The 21,147-nt window shown below is 42.9% G+C and overlaps 2 protein-coding genes across 2 annotated transcripts in view; one reads left to right on the top strand and one right to left on the bottom strand.

Moving 5' to 3' along the window:
* Positions 1-15,562, bottom strand: part of MCMBP (minichromosome maintenance complex binding protein) — a gene marked incomplete at both ends in the record, with an annotated part of 30,701 nt that extends 15,139 nt beyond the window's left edge. The window contains 6 exons of the mRNA XM_084633029.1: positions 5,725-5,825; positions 6,850-7,001; positions 8,810-8,928; positions 9,204-9,292; positions 12,140-12,280; positions 15,386-15,562. Of these exons, the coding sequence (XP_084489155.1) occupies positions 5,725-5,825; positions 6,850-7,001; positions 8,810-8,928; positions 9,204-9,292; positions 12,140-12,280; positions 15,386-15,562 (779 nt within the window). The remainder of the gene's footprint in view (positions 1-5,724; positions 5,826-6,849; positions 7,002-8,809; positions 8,929-9,203; positions 9,293-12,139; positions 12,281-15,385) is intronic.
* Positions 15,563-17,443: 1,881 nt separating this feature from the next.
* The window catches only part of SEC23IP (SEC23 interacting protein), a gene marked incomplete at its 5' end in the record, with an annotated part of 38,777 nt that continues 35,073 nt past the window's right edge, over positions 17,444-21,147 (top strand). Inside the window, 3 exon segments of the mRNA XM_084633827.1 lie at positions 17,444-17,497; positions 17,500-17,672; positions 17,674-17,954. Of these exon segments, the coding sequence (XP_084489953.1) occupies positions 17,444-17,497; positions 17,500-17,672; positions 17,674-17,954 (508 nt within the window).

Here is a 21,147-nt window from a genome sequence, read left to right as displayed (position 1 = left end):
TTTATTCCTTGGGCTCTGCCATCTGTGAGCTTCCACAGCTCTTAAAATTGCTGTAAGTGGAGTTCTATATAGACATACATGACATCTTAAACACTCGCTGCAGGTTTTGAAGCCAAACATATAATACACCTTTCAATTAAAAATCTGAAAGGATTCCCAAGATGATACTGAGCAGATCATACCGTCTGAGTCAGCAGTTACACACTCAGCAAACTGATTCATAAATCTATGCTGCTGCTACATTCATGTCCTCATTTTGGTAAGTCTGTCTTGTGGAATTATGCATTGTTTTTTCCAGCCCAGTTCATAAGTTCAGTGCAACTATTGCAATCTGATCACAGAGAAAACCCTCCTCCAATCCCTGCCATAGGCTCCTGGGGGAGAAGATAATGAAAATAAGAACAGGAGCTACATTCTGTCGAACAAAAACTGAAATGTTTAAATCAAAGGATGATCAAATTTAGCTCCCCACTGCTTCTTTGCTCTAACCCCCAAACTGTTTTTCTGATATATCATTTAATGTTCAATGCTGTTCCATAATGTTAATTGCCACCTTTATATAAATATTTAAGTAACCTATTTTGCATGTTAATGTCATTGAAAGTCAAGATTTTTAATGATAAAATAGGAAAAGTGGTCTATGTAGAAGAAAATATAGTTCATAAAACAAGGCCTAAAAAAATTAGCTCTGGTTAGAAATGGCAGTTTACTCTCAAACATTATTGTGAAATAAGCAAGAGTTTTATGATTAATGATGTTTAAGAAGCTGCCCTCCATCTCAGATGGATGCAACATAACAGCTGCCATAACAAAAGTAGGATTTTTTAAAAATTAAAATGCCAATATGAGTAGGAATTAAAAACCCATACATCAATTTGTCGAATAACTGCTGACTTGGGACTAGTATGATCTGCTCAACATCCCCTTGGAAACATTTTCAGATTTTTAATTGGAAGTTCTATTATACATTTGGTTCCAAAACCGACAGCCTTCTACAGCTTCCTAAATGTTTAAGATGAGTCAAACATAATATCTATATAGGACTCCACTTGACAGTCATTTTAGGAGCTGTGGAAGTTCACAGATGGAGAGGAAAAATACAAACAACAGAAAAACAGAAGCGCGTGCCACAGTTTGTGGTGAATGTTTAAGAACAATCAAATGGGCAACTAGTTGCATAATTGGTTTTTCTGTTTTGTTTGTTTTTTTAAAACTTAGCTCCCTTTAAGCTCCTTGATAGTACAGACATTCATTACATATTTTATATCCGCAAGGTAATCCTATGTGTCTACATACTTCAGATTTACCTGTTTAGCTAAGCCTTAATAAAAGTAAAGTTTTCAAAAATAAAGTGATTCCTCATTTGAAAATGAATAAATCTTGCAATTTGTACAATAGTAAGTCGAGTTTTCAGACTTACAGAATGAAGTCTCTAATCATGACTACTTCAGAAGTAACTCTTCCTAAAATAAACACTTATCACCATGTCTGAGGCAACTCAGTATAAAGTAATGCAGCTGCCCCATCCCTTCTGAGTCCGCCTTAAACAGACTCTACCATTGCTGCATTTTCCTGCCAACAAACGATAACTTGTTTATAGTATGGAGTAGTACAATGCAGTCCAGAGTGAACCAATCTGTGATAATGTAAGGTTCCATTCCGCAGTTCAGATACTTACAGCTTTTACTCTCCTCTTCATTAAGGCAGGCAGGCAATAATGGATTAATGTGCTGTAATTTCTGTGCCAAAATCACATGGATTCTGGGGACTAATGAGGCAGGAGGACTATGTACTCTCTGTTCTTCTACTGTGTCCATACATTCCATAGGATCAAGTGGTGATGATGAGTTCTCCCTAGTAAATATCACAATTAAACTGAGCTTAAAGACATTCTATGCAAATGCCCCTGCTGTTGTCAAAATGAATCTGGAATCTATTCCAATAATGTTACACATAAACACAAGTGACATCCATTCCCTGCTTCAATTTACTGAAGACTACATTTAAACTAATATAAATTATAGATTTTCATGATAAAAGCTTAATTGAAATATTTTAGGTATCTATAAAAAGACTATAAATACAAAATACATGAAAATCCTATACACTGACAATATAAAACTACTAAACTGGATTTTTACATGTGCCATCTTCTGTATTTCTGAAAATACTTGGAGTGTACAGGCTTTAGTTTTGTAAAGGAGGCAAATCCCTAAATCATTCTACCATTTAAATGAGAGATGTAAAATATTCTTTACATTCTTTACAGGTTTCTGTTCAGCAGGTATCCAATGCAGACATTGTAACATTTCAGCAAATAAAGCAACTTTGTAAAGTAAAGTCTATCTTGTGTGGATACAGAGTTCCAGAAGGCTGCCAGATCATTAATCTTGGACACTTAAATTTTCTGTATAGCCACAGAACATGTAGTGCAGATGAAAGTCAAGAATTCCCACCAGTGTGACTCAACCCTAACTTGGAGAAACCACCCTTTGAGGTGAGAGAACAGGTTAGACCTCATGACTATTCAATTCTCAGTCTCTGAGGCCTTCCAAAAGTAGCTTCAGGTTTTTTTTAATTTTGGACATTGGAACAAAGACACAGACATCAGATGGCAACAAACTTCAGTCACTACTGACTTGGACTGGATTTGCACCAGAGACAGACGCGAAAGGCTGTATAACCTATTATTAATCTTTAGGAGCCCACCAAATTCACAGTCCATTTTGATCAATTTCATGGTCAGAGGGTTTTAAAATTGGTCAATTTCATTTTCAGATGGGCTTGTAACCATGGGGGTCCCCACACAAAAGGGCTGAAGGGGATCACAAAGCTGTTGTGTGCGTGCGTGTGTGGGGGGGTGTCGCAGGATTGCCACCCTCACTTCTGTGCTGCCTTCAGAGCTGGACATTGAAGGCAACACAGCTGCAGAGCTTCCTGCAGCTTGAGGAAGTACCTGGAGGTGGGTCTGATCTCCCATCCCCTCACCCGAGAGCGGCTGCCAGGGGAAGAGGAAATCAAGTCCCTCCCCAGTCCAGCAGACTAGCAGCTGGAGCCCGCTGAACAGTGGGAACCCCTGGCTGAGGCATCCCCAGCCCTGCCTCTTCCCTACCCCTCCAATAACTAGATTTCACAGTGGAAGTCTGATTTCACAGTCCATGAATTTGGTAGAGTCCTACTAATCTTCTCAGCCTCTCCTCCTTCTTTTGGGCAAGATCTGTTCTTCATTGAAAGGACTGTAACCATTCTTTTCTCTTTCTACTTCATGCAACAAGTTCAAAATCCTTGCTGAATTCCACCATTTTGTCTTAATGTAGTTTGGTTGTCAACAGTCAAATACATTTGATTAGGCATACTGAGCCACCACTCTGGCCTTAGCCTACTGTTGGAAAGGAACAAAAACAGCTGGCTTTGCTCGTTTACCTTTACAAGCTTGTCTGGCTCTACCCAAGAACACAAATATCAAGGCTGTAACATACCAAAAAGAATGTTTTCAAAGGATCAAGGCTCTGAACACCTGCATCAATATGACAGAAACTGACATATTGGATGACGCCTGTGATCCATGCACTCAAATATCTACTCTTAGGGGAATTCTGTACACTGTGCAAGCACAGAATTAATGTTTCCCAGAGACAGAATAATTGATCAGAATAATTGATTCTGATGGGGAGACGAAGGGAAGCTTATGTGGCACCAGCAGAGAGGGCTACTAGCTCACAGACCAGAGCAGCCAGCCGCAGAGAGGGAGGGGGAAGCACCCCGTTTGTGTGGCCAGGTGAGGAGGCATGGGATATGAGGGGGATGGACAGAGCAGGGTACATGGGGCTGCTGGCAGGGTCACAGACTGGGGTTCAGAAGGGCTAATGGTGGGGGACGGACTGGGCAGAGGCACAGGAACTAGTGGCATGACAACATTGAACCAGGGGTTGAATGGGAGTGAGGGGAGAAGGGGTGGCTGAGTGGGGGTGCAGGACACATGGGGACAGAGGCAGCTATACCTGGCTGAATGGAAAGTGGGGGATGCAGGGCCACATGGGGACATGTGCAGATATGCCTGGCTGAACGGGGTGTGGGAGTGGAGGGACACACGGGGGGCACATGTGCTTGAATGAATGGGAGAGGCTAAGGGTCAGCCAGAGTCAACATGGGGGAGGCTCCCCAAATCCCTAACAATCCGTCCCCACCCTTCCCTTCCCCGCAAAAAAAACTGTTCCATACTTCTCCCATCCAACCTCGAGATTCACTCTCAGGCTCTGTCCCAGCAATTACTTCCCTCTCCCTCAGCTCCTTCGTTACCCCTGACTTCCCCAAGTCTTTGGGCTGCTTCTGAAGGGTGCAGAAATTCATTTCTGTATTGTAGTTTAAAGGAATTATTACTCAAATTTCTGTATTAATATGCTTAGTACGGAATCTATTTGTCAAAAGATGATTCCTGAATCTTTTGTATTGTCTGTATTGTTACAGACATACTTGCTGACAAGTATTTTGAAATAAATTACCAAAATAATTGAAAGGGGCATAATTATATTGTGTTATTTTGACAAATAAAATATGTAAAATTTTGCAGAATTTTAAAATATTGTGCACAGAATTTTAATTCTTTTAGCACAGAATTCCCCCAGGAATAAAATATCTTATCTCCAAAAGTGTCTAATACAATATAATTCAGAGAAAGGCACTAGGAACCCAAGTGGATAATCATAAAATAACATGCTCTTTAGGGAAGTTTCCTCCTAAATCTCATCAGTTAGTGGTTGGTTTGCACCATGATACTAGGCTTTGAATGCCTTCTATTTTTAAAAAATGTTGTTATCTAATATAACTCAACATTTTTTATATGGAAGTCTAATCACTTTTTTAGATTTTACCAACCTCTTGGTCTCTCTACCTTCCTAATCTGTGGCAGTGATATGTACAGATTAATAGTGCATTACATTAAAAGAAAGTATTTTCCTTTATCAGTTTTGAGTCTGTTTTAATTTAATTGGAGGTTCTCATGTTCTTGTATTCTGAGAGGGTAAATAAGAACATCTGATAAAACTTCTTTACACCATTCAGTATTTTGTATACATCTATCATGCCCCTATTTATTTTCTGTATAAAGTAAACAGTCCTAATTATTTCATATTCTCATATGGAAGACTTTCCATGCCGCCAGTTATTTTCACTGCCTGTTTACAGGACCATCTCTCTTTTGGCTATACTTTTATAGGTAGTCTAAAAGTATTTTAAATTTTTTCCAATCCATTTACTTGGTCCTGAAGTAAATTTCTCCAGTTTAGTTCCAAAAATTATCCAGCACTTGAGAAAAAAAAAAAAAGGTACATTTGCTGTCCTTTGTTATAGAAGCTAATTGTAATGTCTCATTAACTCCCACACATCATTCTGAAGTTCCTTCAAATCTCTTGGTCCTGTCCTCTTTATAAATTTGTTCCAGCACTAACACTTGATACCTCCGTTTGATAATGGGGCTGTCTGGGAAATATGTACAGCCATTGCTCATGCAGTACCTGTTCTGTGGACAAAGGACTTCAATTACCAGGGCTGTCAATCCAGTACCTTCCACAAGCATTACCTTTAATTTAGGCAAAAAGCATTTTTAGAATAATGCTCAGACAAATGGTTAGACACTTTCTTAATTTTTAGGGCACAACCATTCAAGCACATTTTGCTTTTTAACTTCATAATCCCTGCAGATCAGAATCACAGCCTAAACCTTACCTCTCTTCATTGTTCACTATGCTGAGCACTGGATCCACAGACAAAATGCCATACACCTCAAGAGTATCGTTGACTTTGAAACTATCCCATCTCTCATAGACCTGTCACAGAGATAGCATGATAAAACAAGGAGGCAGACAGAACAGAATGATCTATTGCAAGAACAAGGACATCATGGATTGTCAGACAAGAGCAGAAATCTCAGTAGACAACTGTAGATTCAAGAGATTCTGTGCAGAGAGGCTGTCCAAATAAGTTTTTAAGAAGGTGAGATTGGAAAAATTACTTTCTACTTTTGTAGGATTTACATTATCTGCCTTCTTCTGCCAAAGTGGTAAACAACCATATTCTACGCTTGTTAATTAAAGGATGAAACTCTAAACGTAGAATAGGATTGCTGAAGAATGGGATAGAAACAGCATAGATGAGTTTTACTTGCTTGCAGTTTCATAGTCTGCATTAAGTATTAATCAACAGGAAACTATTTCAAATATGAAGTGAAAACAAACATTGCATTGTTTCCCTCTTGCTTCATCACACCTTTTTCCGCTAGAAGAGCACATCTTGAACTTACTCAAGGGTCCATGAGTCAACATCATCCTTACACTTGGGTGTCTTGAACTGACAGAACACATTTTGCCAAGTGCAGCTATGGATATATGTGCTTTAACACCTACTAGCACTGATGTTAGCAATTCTAATATCCCTTATGGGCAGTGAAGAGGAAAACAAGACAGCTGTTAATTGAGGACACATTCAAGATAATATAGGTTTTACTAAAAAGAAAAGGAGGACTTGTGGCACCTTAGAGACTAACCAATTTATTAGAGCATAAGCTTTCGTGAGCTACAGCTCACTTCCTCAGATGCATATCGTGTATGCATATCAGATGCATCTGAGGAAGTGAGCTGTAGCTCACGAAAGCTTATGCTCTAATAAATTGGTTAGTCTCTAAGGTGCCACAAGTCCTCCTTTTCTTTTTGCGAATACAGACTAACACGGCTGTTACTCTGAAACCATAGGTTTTACTGTAACTGCTCTGGGTTCAGGATTCTCTCTCCCACCCCTAATCTATCCCTCAGTGAGGCAATCACACTTTGGTCATCACCTCCAAAGTCTGGTTACCTTTACGAGACATGCAGGGCCCTTCTCTCCTGGCAGCGGAAAGTTTAGATCAAGTGGAGGGGAGCAGTTTGGGGATATTAGCTGATGTCCTGCAGAAGCTTCAGTTTCTAATCGCTTTGGCTCGCCACAGCCATGGATATCACCTATATTCCCTGCAACATGAAGGAAAGACAGCCTTCTACAGCTTACTTAAGCATAACAGCAAATCCAAACAATTTTCCTTCCTTCAGAAAGCAATACAGAAGCATGCTGAATCAAAAAGGGATCCTGGAAGAACAACAAAGTAGTAGTTTCTACCAACTATTACTTTATTGTCCCTCACAGAAATAAAAGATTTGTATATCTATTGCCAAAAATTAACACCATGATGAATATGTAGGATTTTAGACATGAAAATCTGTTCATCTTGGAGACCTAAACATAGCCAAGGAGATTTAACTTGACTCAATATATCTTTAAGCATCACATTGTCATCTGCAAGGCAACCTATCATTTGTGTAGAGCTGTAGAAATACTGCATTCTGCATCTTGTGTTTAAAAACAAGTTAAGCAGAAATAAAATACTTTCTCCCAAGAATCTCTTTAGATTTGATTTTCTAATGCAAAGATAAAATACCATTCTGTAACTGCTTACTTTAGGCCAGGGGTTCTCAAACTGTGGACCGGGGCCCAAGCCAAAGCCTGAGTCCCACCGCCCGGGGCCGAAGCCAAAGCCCAAGGGCTTCAGCCCTGGGCAGGGCGATTAAGGTTACATGCCCCCTGCCTAAGGCAGAAGCCCTGGGGTAGCTTTGCACCCCCTCTCCCTCCAGCCCAGGACAGCATGCCTTGGGCTTCGGTCCCCCCTCCTGGGCTCATGTAGTAATTTTTTTTTGTCAGAAGGGGGTCAGGTGCAATGAAGTTTGAGAACCACTGCTTTAGGCTACATATGCAGGTAAATCAATCTGAGTATTTACTTGGAAATCTAATACAGATATAAGAAAAAGGTGTATTTTAAACTGTAAACTATTAGAAAAATACTAAAAACCTTAAAATCTGACAGTTCAACTGACTGAAATATAACACCAAACAAAGCTTTAATTAACAGCTTCTGCAGTACTTTTATAAGAACTTGAAGGACTTATTTTTAAACTAACCCCCTCCTGCTCAAAAGAATACATTAATTAGGGCAGGCAATTTTCTCATCAGTTTGTGAATGCACAGGATGTGCACACATACCTGATTTGCCTCATGCTAACATTTGCCAGTTTTGGAAATACCATCCTTTCAGAAAATCTAAGGATTTTAGGTCTTTTTTCAGGGGACTACAAATGCCTGGTATTCCTCATTTTCCCTTCCAACCTCTGGAGGGCAAAAGACAGTTCCAGGTAATGCAAGTCAATTATATTCCTTTAAAAAGCCGAGGTAGGGGGGCTGTCACTGGAGATAGAGAGGCAAGGTGGGATAGTTCTTGAGGCCCAAATTATCGTTCATAGTAAAGCAGACCCAACTGATATTTAGGCCCCATTTTGATAAGTACTTTCTATACATGTAATAAGAGACAATCCCTATACCCAAAGAGCTTACAATTGAAACTGACAATTCCATTGTCTGTTTTATACCCTTTCTACAGGTAGGGAATAGAGACACTGAGATGAGGTGACTTTCTGAAGGTCACACAGGAAGTTTGTGACAGAGCTGGAAATTAAATTCAGTGACCGAAGCCTTTCCTTTCTTCACACAACAACCACAGTACTACTGCAGCAATCAAAAAATACTAGCTTTTTGTAAAGCGGTAGAAAACAAATCATGTTACATATGTAACATTTGTCCTGGGCTAATTTCAAGTTAAACTGCTGGTTTTCCCCATTTGTTTCCATTCACAGTTCAACCAGCATAGTGATCAAGACTGGGATAACACTATTGACTCACCCTGATACATAAATAGTTCATAATGGTACTGAAATGACCAATCAAATGTTACCCATATGCTGCTCTTTCTGTTTAGATGGATGCAGCTCCATATCTTCATCTTCCTCATAACTCCTCTTGTGGCGACTTGGAGTGTAGGATGTTGAAGGGCTAACTCGAGCCTGACTCGCACTAATATATGCGTATGATTAAGAATTAAGGACATCATCAAACTAATTTGAAAAAAGTCAACCAGAACAAGTAGCATTATCCAAATATTATTAGCCTGGCTATCTTGTTGGGTAAGATACTATTACAATAAGTGTGCAAATTGTACTATAGTGCTGTCCTATGATGAGGCATATCTAAATTAAGGAATTACCCTCTCATCCCCTCAAAATACTTTAAACGAATTTATCATAATTAACATCTCTCAGGCTTGAACAAAGGATATTTCTTTCACCCACGCTGACTCTCCAGGCACCGGCACACAGTAGAAGGTCTGTCTCTCCAAAGTGACCGTTTGTGAAGAGTTTAAATCAATTTCCTGCTGAGGCTACGATATCAATAATAAATCATGAGGTTCAGGTTTTTAACATTGAACGTATTTGTTTTTAAGTCATTACCTTACTTTGTCAGTAGAATTATGTACTTAGCCATAATGAGTTACAAGAAGTAGCTTCCTAATGAAACAATTTACTATCTAAAGCACAAAAATTAAGACTATAAAAACCTAAACACAATCCAGTGGTAATTTTAAAGTGCACTTCATACAAGTTTTCCACATTTTGTTTAATCTTCTAGACCATATTTTTGGTGCCATAAGAAAACAAAGATATTCTTCTGAAGTTTTTACATGGAGGTTAGTGGGATATGATTTATTCCATTCTTTCAGTAAATGAATGGAAAATTTTTGGTGCTTTCAGCTGCTTTAACCCCTGTGGGCAGAAGTAATAATCATTCTTTAAAGGATTCCCTTACTATGGGTCAATAACTTAATCACATTCTTTGGTCTCAAATGCAATCTCAATGCAATTGCATGAACAATGTCAAAAAGCTCACATTTAAAAAAAATCATTCTTATTCAAGAATAGAAAGAAAGAGTGATTATTAGTTAGTTACTCTCTATACTCCTGAGGGTATTCTGAGCCAAAAAATTAAAAATTCTGCAAATTTTGTCAAATAAATGTGGAGGCTCCAGCATGGCACTGGGGAGCACAGGCCACTGGCAGCACAAAGGTAGGCTATCACTGAAGCTTCCTCTCCCTCCTTCCCCACCCCCCGGACTCAGCGGTGAGACTGCACCCAACCCTGACACAGCACAAGGACTGGTCCTGTCCCAGAAACACCCCAGGGCCCTGCCTCTCCATACCAGGTGCACCAGGTGTAAGCAGGCAGGCTCAGCAAGGCAGGATCCAAGTGGAGGGGCTTAGTGTGGAGGGATCCAGGTGTGTGTTGAGAGGGTTCTGTGTGGGGGATCTGGAAGCACGGAGACTTGTTGGGGGGTTCTGGGTGCAATGGTAATGGGATTTTGCAGGTGGGTCCAGGTGAAGGTGGCTGGGGATCAGCTGGGGGGGGAGTTTGTGTGTGGGGATAAAGCTTGGCAGAGGAATCTGGGTGTGGGAGGCTCAGTGGGAGGTTTAGATGCTTGGGGAGTGGGGCTCATTGAGGGGTTCTGAGTGCACAGGGGTGAGGCTCAGTGGGAGGGACTGGGTATGACAGGGTCTGGATGCACAGCGGTTGGGCGAATGGGGGAGCGGGAAGCAGGGCGGGGGAAGTTTGCAGAGATACCTGCAACTGGGGGAGAAATCTGGGGGTTGGTCTGATGCGGCCCTGGATGTCATGCAGGGGAAGAGGAAGTCCGATCTTCCCCAGCCTAGCCACAACTAGCAGCTGAGCCCGGCGGAGGGAAGGAGCTACTAGCCGGGTGTTCCCAAGTCTCACCCCCTTGCCCCTCTCTGTTGGCTGCCCTGGGCACCTGAAACATACTGCTGGGGAGGGTCACATGACTACTCTTGTGGCTTCCCTTTGCTTCACAGAAAGAAAGTCATTTTTCTTCAGGAAAGCAAAGAAATCTGCAGGGGATAAATTCTGCTCATGCGCAGTGGTGTAGAATTCCCCCAGGAGTATCTCTACCACACTTATGTGCCTCAACAGTAAGAGTGGCTTAAGTCTGCAGAACCTGCTTATAACCAAAAATTCAGATACATTTTGTAAAGTAGAATGGAAGCCTCAATTTTTTTCAATGCTTTGTAACAGAGATTGCAATTCTAGGACTAATAAAGTTATTCTATTTAAAAAAAAACCTTAACTGACTTCATTTTCAACGTTCGAAGACTATATTCCTTTAGGGAACATGCTTTGCCAGTGGTCTAACTTCTTGACGGGATTACTGGCCAAAATTCAATTCTTGGCCACAACTAAACTTCTGTACACAAAACTAATTTTAAGCGGCATGGAGATGGCTCAAGACCTGTGAGCCACAAGGAATGCTCCCCAAACCTGGAATTCACTTTGAATCCCAAGAGCTGTATATTTCCAGGAACTGAGCTGAAGGGTTGAAAAAATGATTAATACTGCACTTATACAATACTTTTCATATTAACTGCATTTTCCAGATAAGCAATCTTTACAACATTCCTGGTTTCCACAATTTTAAAGACAGAAAAATGGAAGTAGAGAAGGGAAGGACAAAGAGGTAGGTACAAATTTTGTCCATATTACTCTCTAAAAATAACACAGTGAAAGTGGCAGAGATGATACCTTGTTGACAAGGAAAGGGAAATCAACTGATTTATTTTAATTAATTTTAAGGCTCATTGCATATTTTCTTGGAGGTCACTGTAAGGAGGAGGAGGAGGAGAAGAGAGAATGAAAAGCTCAAATTTAATATAGTAAATTAAGTGCTAAATTCTTACATTGTACAGCATTGCACTACTTACCCCACATTCAGCTACATCTCTGTATTTACCAAAATGCAAAACCTGCCAAAAAAAGCAATATGATAATTCTGTTCCTTTCAGAATCTTGACTCACATGAATTACTATTGATAAAAGAAACTAAGTCATTAGGCTAAAGTCCTTCCAAAAACATAACTGTGTAAACTTTTACTGTCTGTAGAATTCAAACAGAGAAGGGATTCATTTCAATTCCCACAGATCCCACAACACACTTGTTATAATTTCCACAACTATATCTACTTGTGGCAGATCACAATCAAAAATATAGTAAACTGTTACGTCCCTAATGCCACTTGAGTCTGTTGAAACTGAACTAATGTTATGCAGCCTTGGAATACTCAAGAGGTTCAGTTCAGTGGACAGAGAAGGGTAAAGACATGAATGAAGAAAAGTTAGTTCACCCCAAACATTTACCCTAACAATTCATCAGTATTTTACTTACACGTGTTTTAGTATTTGGGTCAATTGTTTCATAAACTCCCATGTAAAATTCAGGATCAAACATATCTTGAACCATGCAGCGGAATTTCACTAAACTGTTGGGCTTCAGGTAATGTAGGGGGACGTCATTCAATGATGGTACCTTTAAAAAGTATGAACAAACATCAAATTAATATTAGATCTTATTTTAAACATGATCTATAAAATACTCAAGCACCATGAAGGAAGTGGGATAATACAGAGATACCATCCCATATTTTAGTTACTATCCTTAGATCATCCAGCACCCCTTATTATTCACCTCAATCACTTCATTATTGTGAGCAAAATTAATCACCCTGGTCTGCTCACCAGGTAGTCAGTTAGGAGACTTAATTTTTTGCTCATCTGTCCTAACCCAACTGTGTAAAGCACATTTCCATCTCTAATTTTTGTACCTACTGTTGTTACAGGGAACAGTTGGGATTACTGTAATTAAAAGATTAGGAAAAGTGTATTTCTGTATGTTGTTCCAGTTCATTTACTTTGGCCATTTGACAGCTTTGTGTATAATTAGTTTCACAGATTTGGTGAGGGTCAGTTGCACTTATATCCTGCTGCTGTTTCAACTTTGCTCTTTCCAAGGCTTTGATGTAAGTGAAGCTGAACAAGAAGGAAGGAAGGAAGGATTGGAGGTGGGCCTATTTTTAGTAGTGTTGCTCTTGGACCTTTAAGAGGGGCATAAGAAAAACACTCTACAAATACTTTACAGAATTTTAGTGACATGCAGTTTAAAGGGCATTTTATCAGAAAACTGTTTTTTAAATTGTTGAATTAAAAAAAATTCAAGTTGACAGTTTCTCTTGAACCAGATTTCACTTTCAGCTGATGTCCCTTTTTGACACACTTGACACTATTACTCCTGAGGGAATTCTGTGCCACTGCCCATGAGCGGGATTTATGTCCCTCACAGATTTCTTTGCTTCCCTGCAGAAAAATGACTTTCTGATAGGGAAGCCACAAGAGCAGTCAGGCGACCCTCCCCAGCACTATGGTTCAGGTGCCCAGGGAAGCAGACAGAGGTAAATCACTGTGGGGCAGAGAGAGAGACTGGGAATAAAGCATCATACTTTATGAATTTTATTCAATAAGAAAATTAAAATTGTAAAAGTCACTGTCACAGGGAGGCTGGCCCTTTAGAAGGAGATGGATCTCAGCCCCAGCTGTGACACAGCTAACTCTCCTTCCAAGGTTGGGAAAATGAAGGTCATGTGACCCAAACAGGTCTGTGGGATAGACAAGGGAGCAGCCTCAGTAGCAAGAGACCAGGAGGAGAGACAGACTGAAGCAGAGGCTGAGGGATGCAGAGAACAGAAGAATTCTGCAGGAGACCCTGAGACACCAAGGGAGAAAAGTCTCCAGGTAGGTAGGGCTGGGAGTGGCTTGCCAAAGCAGGGAAGACTCCAGGTAGAGAGACCTGGGAGTGGATTGATGAAGTATGGGAAAGGATGAATACATAAACTTTAATATATGAACTTTCAATATACTGACTTATAACTTTTAGACTTTGAGGACTTGATTTTGGACTTGTTTGTGATAAGAAGCTAGCCTAGTAAGAGGTTATTGGCTGCAAGAAAGCCTTAGTAAAATTACCGAGGAGCCCTAAAAAGAGGTAAGCTGATGTAGAAACACTCCAGGGCCACTCCATGCCATGAGACAGTGACTTTTTTCCATTTCATCAGGCCTGGCTGCCTTTTTGCTTAGCAACACAAGTGTAAAGTTTCACACACTGCAGGATGCACCTATCATGCAGAAGGTTTTTACAAAAATCTTTATTTTTATTCATTTTCATAGGGGAAAAGCACAACTCTGAGTAATGGGAAACATGAAAGGAATAAGGCCATGTCATTGCAAAAACAAGTAAGATACTGCATACAACTCTTCTGATTATCAAAACATCCACAATTCCAAATGGCCAAGAAAAGGCAGCCAAAACACAGGGTTCCTTTAAGGTAAGGGAGGCTTTTCCGTATGGGATGACGTTACAATTGCAAAAAGAACATAGGTTGTCCAGGAAAACCAAACTGCACGTGACTTGAATGACAGCAGCACAAGCTATACCAGAAGTCTATTTGATTTTGAAAAATCAGGTCTTAGTTGGATTGCCAGATTGCAGGAAAATATCCACATTAAAATATGGTTATCAGAAAAGTTACCAAGTACAACTGGAAACTTTTTACTAAACATCAAAACTTGTGTTTATTTTGAATCAGATCTGCTTGCTTTAAAATAAACAAATAAGGTTTTACTACTTTTAATCCTTTTACTACTACTAACTCTACTGGACCAACGTAGAGAAAGAGAGAGACAGAATTCTATTCCATCTTGTATATTATCAACAAAATTGTTCATTAACTTCCAATTGCAAAATCTTTTGATGCACAAGACAACTAACTATTTTCAGATTCCAAGCTGGGAAAAGTAGCTTTTCTACCATTAAAGTGGCAGATTTGACCTGAAAGTTCCAGAGGGCCAATAAATATAGAAGTCAGTGTCAATTTTAGTCACCTTTCCGAGTAGGCCCATACTTTGAGGAATCAAGTTGCATTGCACCTTACATTTGCAGATTAGGAGACTGTAGTAATCAGATTTCCAAACACAGCATAGGAATTTGGACGACACAAGAGGGTGCAGTTAGTGGGAGGTGTGAATTATTTTTGTACCTAACCAAACTGAAAGGCAGCGGTCATAACAGCTGGTTCTCCAAATCAGTTGAAGTGTCAAGTATTGCAGTAACAGATCCTGATCAGATGCTATGTTGCAGGAAACCACTCCAAACATTTGGAGTACAAAATGTATCTCCAATTTACAAGTAGTCAGGGCAGATTTTAATGCCTATACAAATACAACAGAAGACAGCATTTGTCAACTAGTGCCACCTAATGGAGCACATTTAGGTGGCATTCAGCAGTTTAGGTTCTGATTCAAAGTGCACTGAAGTTACTTCCATTGACTTCAACACACTTTGAATCAGACCCTTACATATTTTGCTTTGTGTACAGGTTTTTCACATTTAAATAACTTTAATATAAACCAAAATTGGGTCTACAATCTCAACAGTGTCCCTTTCAGATAAGTATGAGCAAGTTCCACAAATGCATTTCTAAAGGACACATTTACCAAAAAACAGTAAGTCACTATAATAGAGGAACAAAAGGCAGGAGTTGGAAGGATGGAAAAAAACTCTAAACAATTCAATCAATTTTACCCAATTAGTTGCATTATTTTCTTTTAGCTTCTCTGTAAAGTATTCAGTTACTTTCTTCTCCCAGTCAGGACTTGGACCATTTTGAGCTAGAAAACAAACTGCATTAAGAATAGCAAGAGTACAGTACATTGGACTTCTACTCAGCACTCTGACAGCACTGAGCAATCTGACACTCATTTTGAATCTGCTGATGTGAACTGATTTTTAAGGGGACTTTATCCCTACACAAATGTATATTATAACAACCTTGATGTCATTTGCCTCCTCTCATCTTGCTGTTATAACCTTAACAGAGGGATAAGGAAAATATGGACACTGTAGGTGGGGAAAAGCTCAGACACCATGGATTTCAAATACACTAGAAACTATTGGGAAGAGATGAGGGATTATCTTTTACCATTCCCTCTTACTGTGCATGCATGATTTTACTTTTGCGAAGTGTTTATTTCTGCATGAGCTCCTATACCAGTCATTAAGAAATCAGGAATTATGTTCTGGTTAAAATAAAGAGCTCCATTGGCATGTCCTTAAGTAGTGGTACTGGTAGTTGAGAACTGTATACCCAGTACCAGCAGGGCGATATAAACTCATATGGATTTTGCCTCATTTTACAGTCTATGTAGTGCTGGGCATCAAACAGAGCTTTAAGTATCATTTTTCAAAATGCAGTTTCTAACACTGATTGGCTGGTGCTAGAGCTTATTAGACCGATGTTTACAATTCTAGACAAGAACATGTTTTAGAAACACCTAGCATGCATTGGCTCTGTCCACACTAGCTCACTCAACTGTTACGTATACCTTCTTAGCCGGGACAGAATTAAAGGCATAGCTTCTTAAATTGGAGTCCAATGTAGACAGGGTCCCAAATTATACATGATGTACATGCACCTCATCAGGAAGTCCTTGAAATTAGATCCTTTCTAGTCCACCTCAGCTGCCTTCATTATTTCTTTTTACTACTAGCTGCCCTCACTCCTCACTTTGGACACCAGGAGATATTCAGAGCGTGTACCAATGATTTCCTGAGTTGCTTCTTCAGCAAAGTTTTATATTGCATAGCTCTATTTTCCTGTATGGTAAAATCATTCCTCCTCCTTTCCCTCTAGATGAGCCCACAGTAGAATTTGGAGAGTATTACAACAGACTGATTCAACAACTTCAACCATCGCTTCCTATCACCACCCATGAACCGTCTTACTCTTGCAATACTTTTTTCAACATTATAAAGGTTTCCTTCAAGACATGTAAACATGAAGAAACTGCATTCCAAATGCATCTTTTCAGAGGAAGTGTGAGACTTTTTTGTGAGAGGAGGATTGCAGCACAGTGAGATTATTAATGCAAAAGGAACAGGCTATAGTAAGTAATGGTGCATTCACATCTTGGGCACAAGTGAACGTGCCTGCCTTGCCCTGTCAGGTCCCTCATTAGGAAGGAGACTCCTTCACTGAAAGTAATATTTAAAGTCTTTGGTAAGAAAATAATGTTGCTGTGTCAGGAGACTTTTTGAACATCTGTCTCGGCTGCCCGACAGCTCTGCTAGTTACAGACAGCAACTCTCCCCCACGACATTTCTAGCCCGGCACTTTCAACACCCCTTCCCCAACATGCCCCTTGCCCAGTGTCTCTATTTTCTGGTTATTTTAAGGCACAAAACAGTCCCCAGCACGATTCTGCACCCCAGTGTTGTGATCGCTTCCAGGCTCGGTCTTGCACCAGAAACACCCACCGCCGCAGCCGGCTTGGCTCCCGTCCTCCCGGGCTGGGCTACTCCGCTCCTCCCGCACGCCGCCGACCCGCCCCGAGCCCCGCCAAGCGGGCAGAGGCGCCCCCTTCCCTGCGCCTCGCCACCCGCCGCCGCTGCCGCTCCCCGGCGCGACCCTGGCACCCCTCAGGGGCCCCCCCGCCCCGCCGCTCGCCCACCGCTTCCCCTCCCCGCAGCCGCCCCCCAGGCGCCCCATTATTCGGCGTCCCCAGCCGCCCCCCGGGCCCTGCCCCGCTGTGTCTTCTCCCGCCAGCCGCGGCGCCGCGCCCGGCCGCCTCGCTCTCACCGAAGATGCCCTGCACGATGCTGAGGGGGCTGTTCAGCCAGTCGGCCACACACGGCATCGCGCGGGCCGGGCCGGGGCGGGCGCCCGGCGGGACTCCCCAGGCCCTGCCGCTCGCGGAGATGGGGCCCTGCGCCCCGCCGTAGCCACGCGCTCGCCCGCTCCCGGAGATGGGTCCCGAACTTCCGGCCCAAGCTGCCTCCCGCGGCGGCAATGGCGGCGGCCCGGCCGGCCCCGCCCCAACGCTGCGGCGTGAGGTGCGGGTGGGTCCCAACGCCGCCATCTTGGAGCCGGGCAGCGCTGCGGGCGGAAAGGGCCGCGCTGGCTGCTCCGGCTGTCCGGGGGGGAGACGTGGAAGAGCCGCAGCGATGGCCGCCACGAAGCCGCCTGGGCCTGGTTCTGCTAGCGGCACCAACCTGCTCTTCTCCTCCTCGGCGACCGAGTTCAATTTCGCGGTGCCCTTCATCCCGGTCAGCCAGGCCCCCGCTGCGCCCCCGGGGCCCGCTCTCCTCGGCGCAGGTACGCGGCGCCTGGCGGGGCTGCCAGGGGGGAGCCGGCCGGGGGATACTGGGGAGGCGCATGTTGTTGGGGGCCGATGGGGGCATTGCTGCAGGGGAAGTGTCTGGGATAGCTCGAGTGGTGGGGTGAGGGGGATGAGATGGGAGCCCGGGGGGGGGGACACGACACGGTGTTGGGGGTAACTGGAGGGAAGGGGGGATGAGATGGGGGCCCTAGTTGGGGGGGAACACGGTGTTGGGGGTAGCTGGAGGGAAGGGGGGATGAGATGGGGGTCCTAGTGGGGGGGAACACGGTGTTGGGGGTAGCTGGAGGGAAGGGGGGATGAGATGGGGGCCCTGAGGGGGACGACACTGTGTTGGGGTAGCTGGAGGGAAGGGGGGTGAGATGAGCGCCCTGGTGGTGTGGGGGAACATGGTGTTGGGGGTACCTGGTGGGAGCAGGGAAGAGATGGGGGCTCTGGTGGGGGAATACTGTGTTGGGGGTAGCTGCAGGGAAGGGGGGATGAAATGGGGGCTCTGAGGGGGACGACACTGTGTTGGGGTAGCTGGAGGGAAGGGTGGATGAGATGAGCGCTCTGGTGGGGGGGCATGGTGTTGGGGGTACCTGGTGGGAGCAGGGAAGAGATGGGGGCCCTGTTGGGGGGCACGGTGTTGGGGGTAGCTGGAGGGAAGGGGGATGAGATGGGGGGCCCTGGTGGGGGGGAGGCATGGTGCTGGAGGTAGCTGGGATGGTGGTGGGGGACCTCGTGGGAGAAATGGTGTCGGGGTGGTGGGGGAAGGAGATGGGAGAAGGCATTGGAGCTGGTGGAGTAGTGGGGAGATGAGATGGGGTCCCTGGTCGGGGAAGGGTGTCAGGGATAGCTGAGGGCATGAGAGGGGAAGGCATCGGAGCAGGTGGGGTGGTGGTGGGGGGAATGGTGCCAGGGGCAACTAGGGGGAGGGGGATGAGATGGGGGCCCTGGTGGAGGGGGACACGGTATTAGGGGTAGCTGGAGGGAAGGGGGGATGAGATGGGGGCCCTGGTGGGGGGAACACGGAGTTGGGGGTAGCTGGAGGGAAGAGGGGATGAGATGGGAGCCATGTGGGAGAAATGGTGTTGGGGTGGTGGGGGGAGTAGGAGATGTGGGAAAGTGTTGGGGGTAGATGGAGTTGTGGTTGATGGGTTCAGGGGTGCAGCAGATTGGGGAGGTGACCACTCAGTTCAGACCACTTTTTGTTATCTAGTGTCATGTTAGTACAGGTTGCTGCTCTTTTCCCCTATTTCATCAGCGATGTCCTGCAGCATCCTGCGCTGTGACACACAGATGTGATTTTTGTGCCATGAATAAAAACCCTGTGGAGAGCTGCTCCCTAAAAATAAGTTTTTCTCTGGATCTTTCATTTTTTTCAGAGATATGTGCTTACTGTGTTCACTAGGGTTAGCACTAGGAGCAGAAATTAAATGGGGGTATGTATTTCAGTTGAAAGGGCCTCCTACTGTTACATCAGTTCTGGAAGCCTTTCTGGATGATCCTGAATGGAGGGTAAATTGCACCACTTTATATGTGGTCAGAAGGGAAACACCATTTCTCTTTTCACTTTTCTACTTTGAGTCTCTCTGTGGTAGTAGATCCCGGAACTATATGTCCTGCTCTTTCCTCAGGCAGCAAGAAGGCAGACTTCAATCACTATATTTCATACCTGCTCAAAGAAAACTTTCACTGGTGTGAACTGAGTTGTTGTTTGGCCTTACCCTCCTTCTCATAGTGGGGTTCTTTATGTTGTTGTACAGCTGTAGTGCTAACTTTCATTTCAAGCCCCTTTTTTGAGTTTCTTAAAAAACTTTATGGAAAAGTTCTCTTTGGTCTGAAATGTCTTATGCGTGTTCTCTTCCCTGAAGTGTGTCATTTTGCTGTAGCTTTGGGAGGGGGCTGTTTGAGGAAGAAACATTTTTTCCCTTTTGTCAGTTCCCTAACTGAAAATAATAGTGCTTGTTTGAGCTATTACAAATTGTTTGGATGCTTTCATGCACAAGAATAGCTAATGTTTCCCAGGTTTACATACACAGGCTAGAAATCCCTTCAGCCTGGGACCATCACTTCCCCCAGTTCAGTCTTTGTTCCTCAGGTGTTTCCAGGTGTATTGTTGTAGGGAGAGTGTGGTACCATCACTTACTGGAAAGCTCTTTTGCTCTGACCTAGGTCAAACATTCCCAGTGTGTAGTGCTATCTCTGAGAGGTTTCTATTGTATGCAGTTCCTGGGGTAATCCTTGTGCTTGTGAGCATTTCCTCAATTAGCCATTAACATTGTTTGGCCTTTTTACTGTTGTACCTGAAAGGCTGCTTGTGGGTGTTTTCAACCTCAAAACATGTTTCAGTAACACATAACCTAGCTAAACTTAGTATCATAACTTCAGATACTATGATAGCATATACAATCCAACGAGATATTAATGTCTCGCAGATTAAGACTTTTAGAGTGATACCTCACAAGGCGTACTTTGTGTAAAACATATCCTAATTATATAACAGGGGTGAATAAGGGCATGCCGGGGTGTCACACAGGGATCCACGTACACAGAACAGCTTCTGAGTTAGAGCCTTCATTTTCACAGCAAGGTATGTGAGAGAGGAAATCTTTGAGGTCCTAAACCATCTAGGTTATTATAATTGGTAATCAGCTTCTGGAATTGCAATAAGTGAATTGACAGCTAATACTGGAAGTAACATATTCTCATAAATCTATCACATCCTCAAAGGCCAGCAGTTGTGTTTTGTTGTCCACATCTGAGAGGAAAGCGTATACAGTAGAATCTCAATTTTTATGAACAGCAATCTTACGAACCACCAGTTATGCAGAGCATTTTTCCTCACAGGAAAAAAAAAAGCATATAAGGAAAGTGGTGTTGATTAAAAACAAGTCAACATCTCTCTATATTCTGTTGCCTTTGATGCATTGGAAATAACTTGGTGGTGGTATGGAGGACAAGAAGAAACCAATGCAGTGTGTCTTACTGCAGCTTATAAACTGTGCCTGCTTTAATTCTGAGATGTTAAATTTTATGAAGTCTTCAATTAGTTTGTAAATAGGGATTCTACTGAAGTTTCTTGGACAGCTGCAGATAAAAGAATCTGTGTCATCATTGGGAGCAGAGATGAGTTCAACAAGATCCCAAGATGGGGCAGTTCTTTTACTATTGCTGAGCAGATGGCCT

Source organism: Lepidochelys olivacea, assembly GCF_965140295.1.
Source record: "Lepidochelys olivacea isolate rLepOli2 genome assembly, chromosome: 7".
In the NCBI taxonomy this organism is placed as follows: Eukaryota; Metazoa; Chordata; order Testudines; family Cheloniidae; genus Lepidochelys; species Lepidochelys olivacea.
This window is presented reverse-complemented; position numbering and strand designations above follow the sequence as displayed.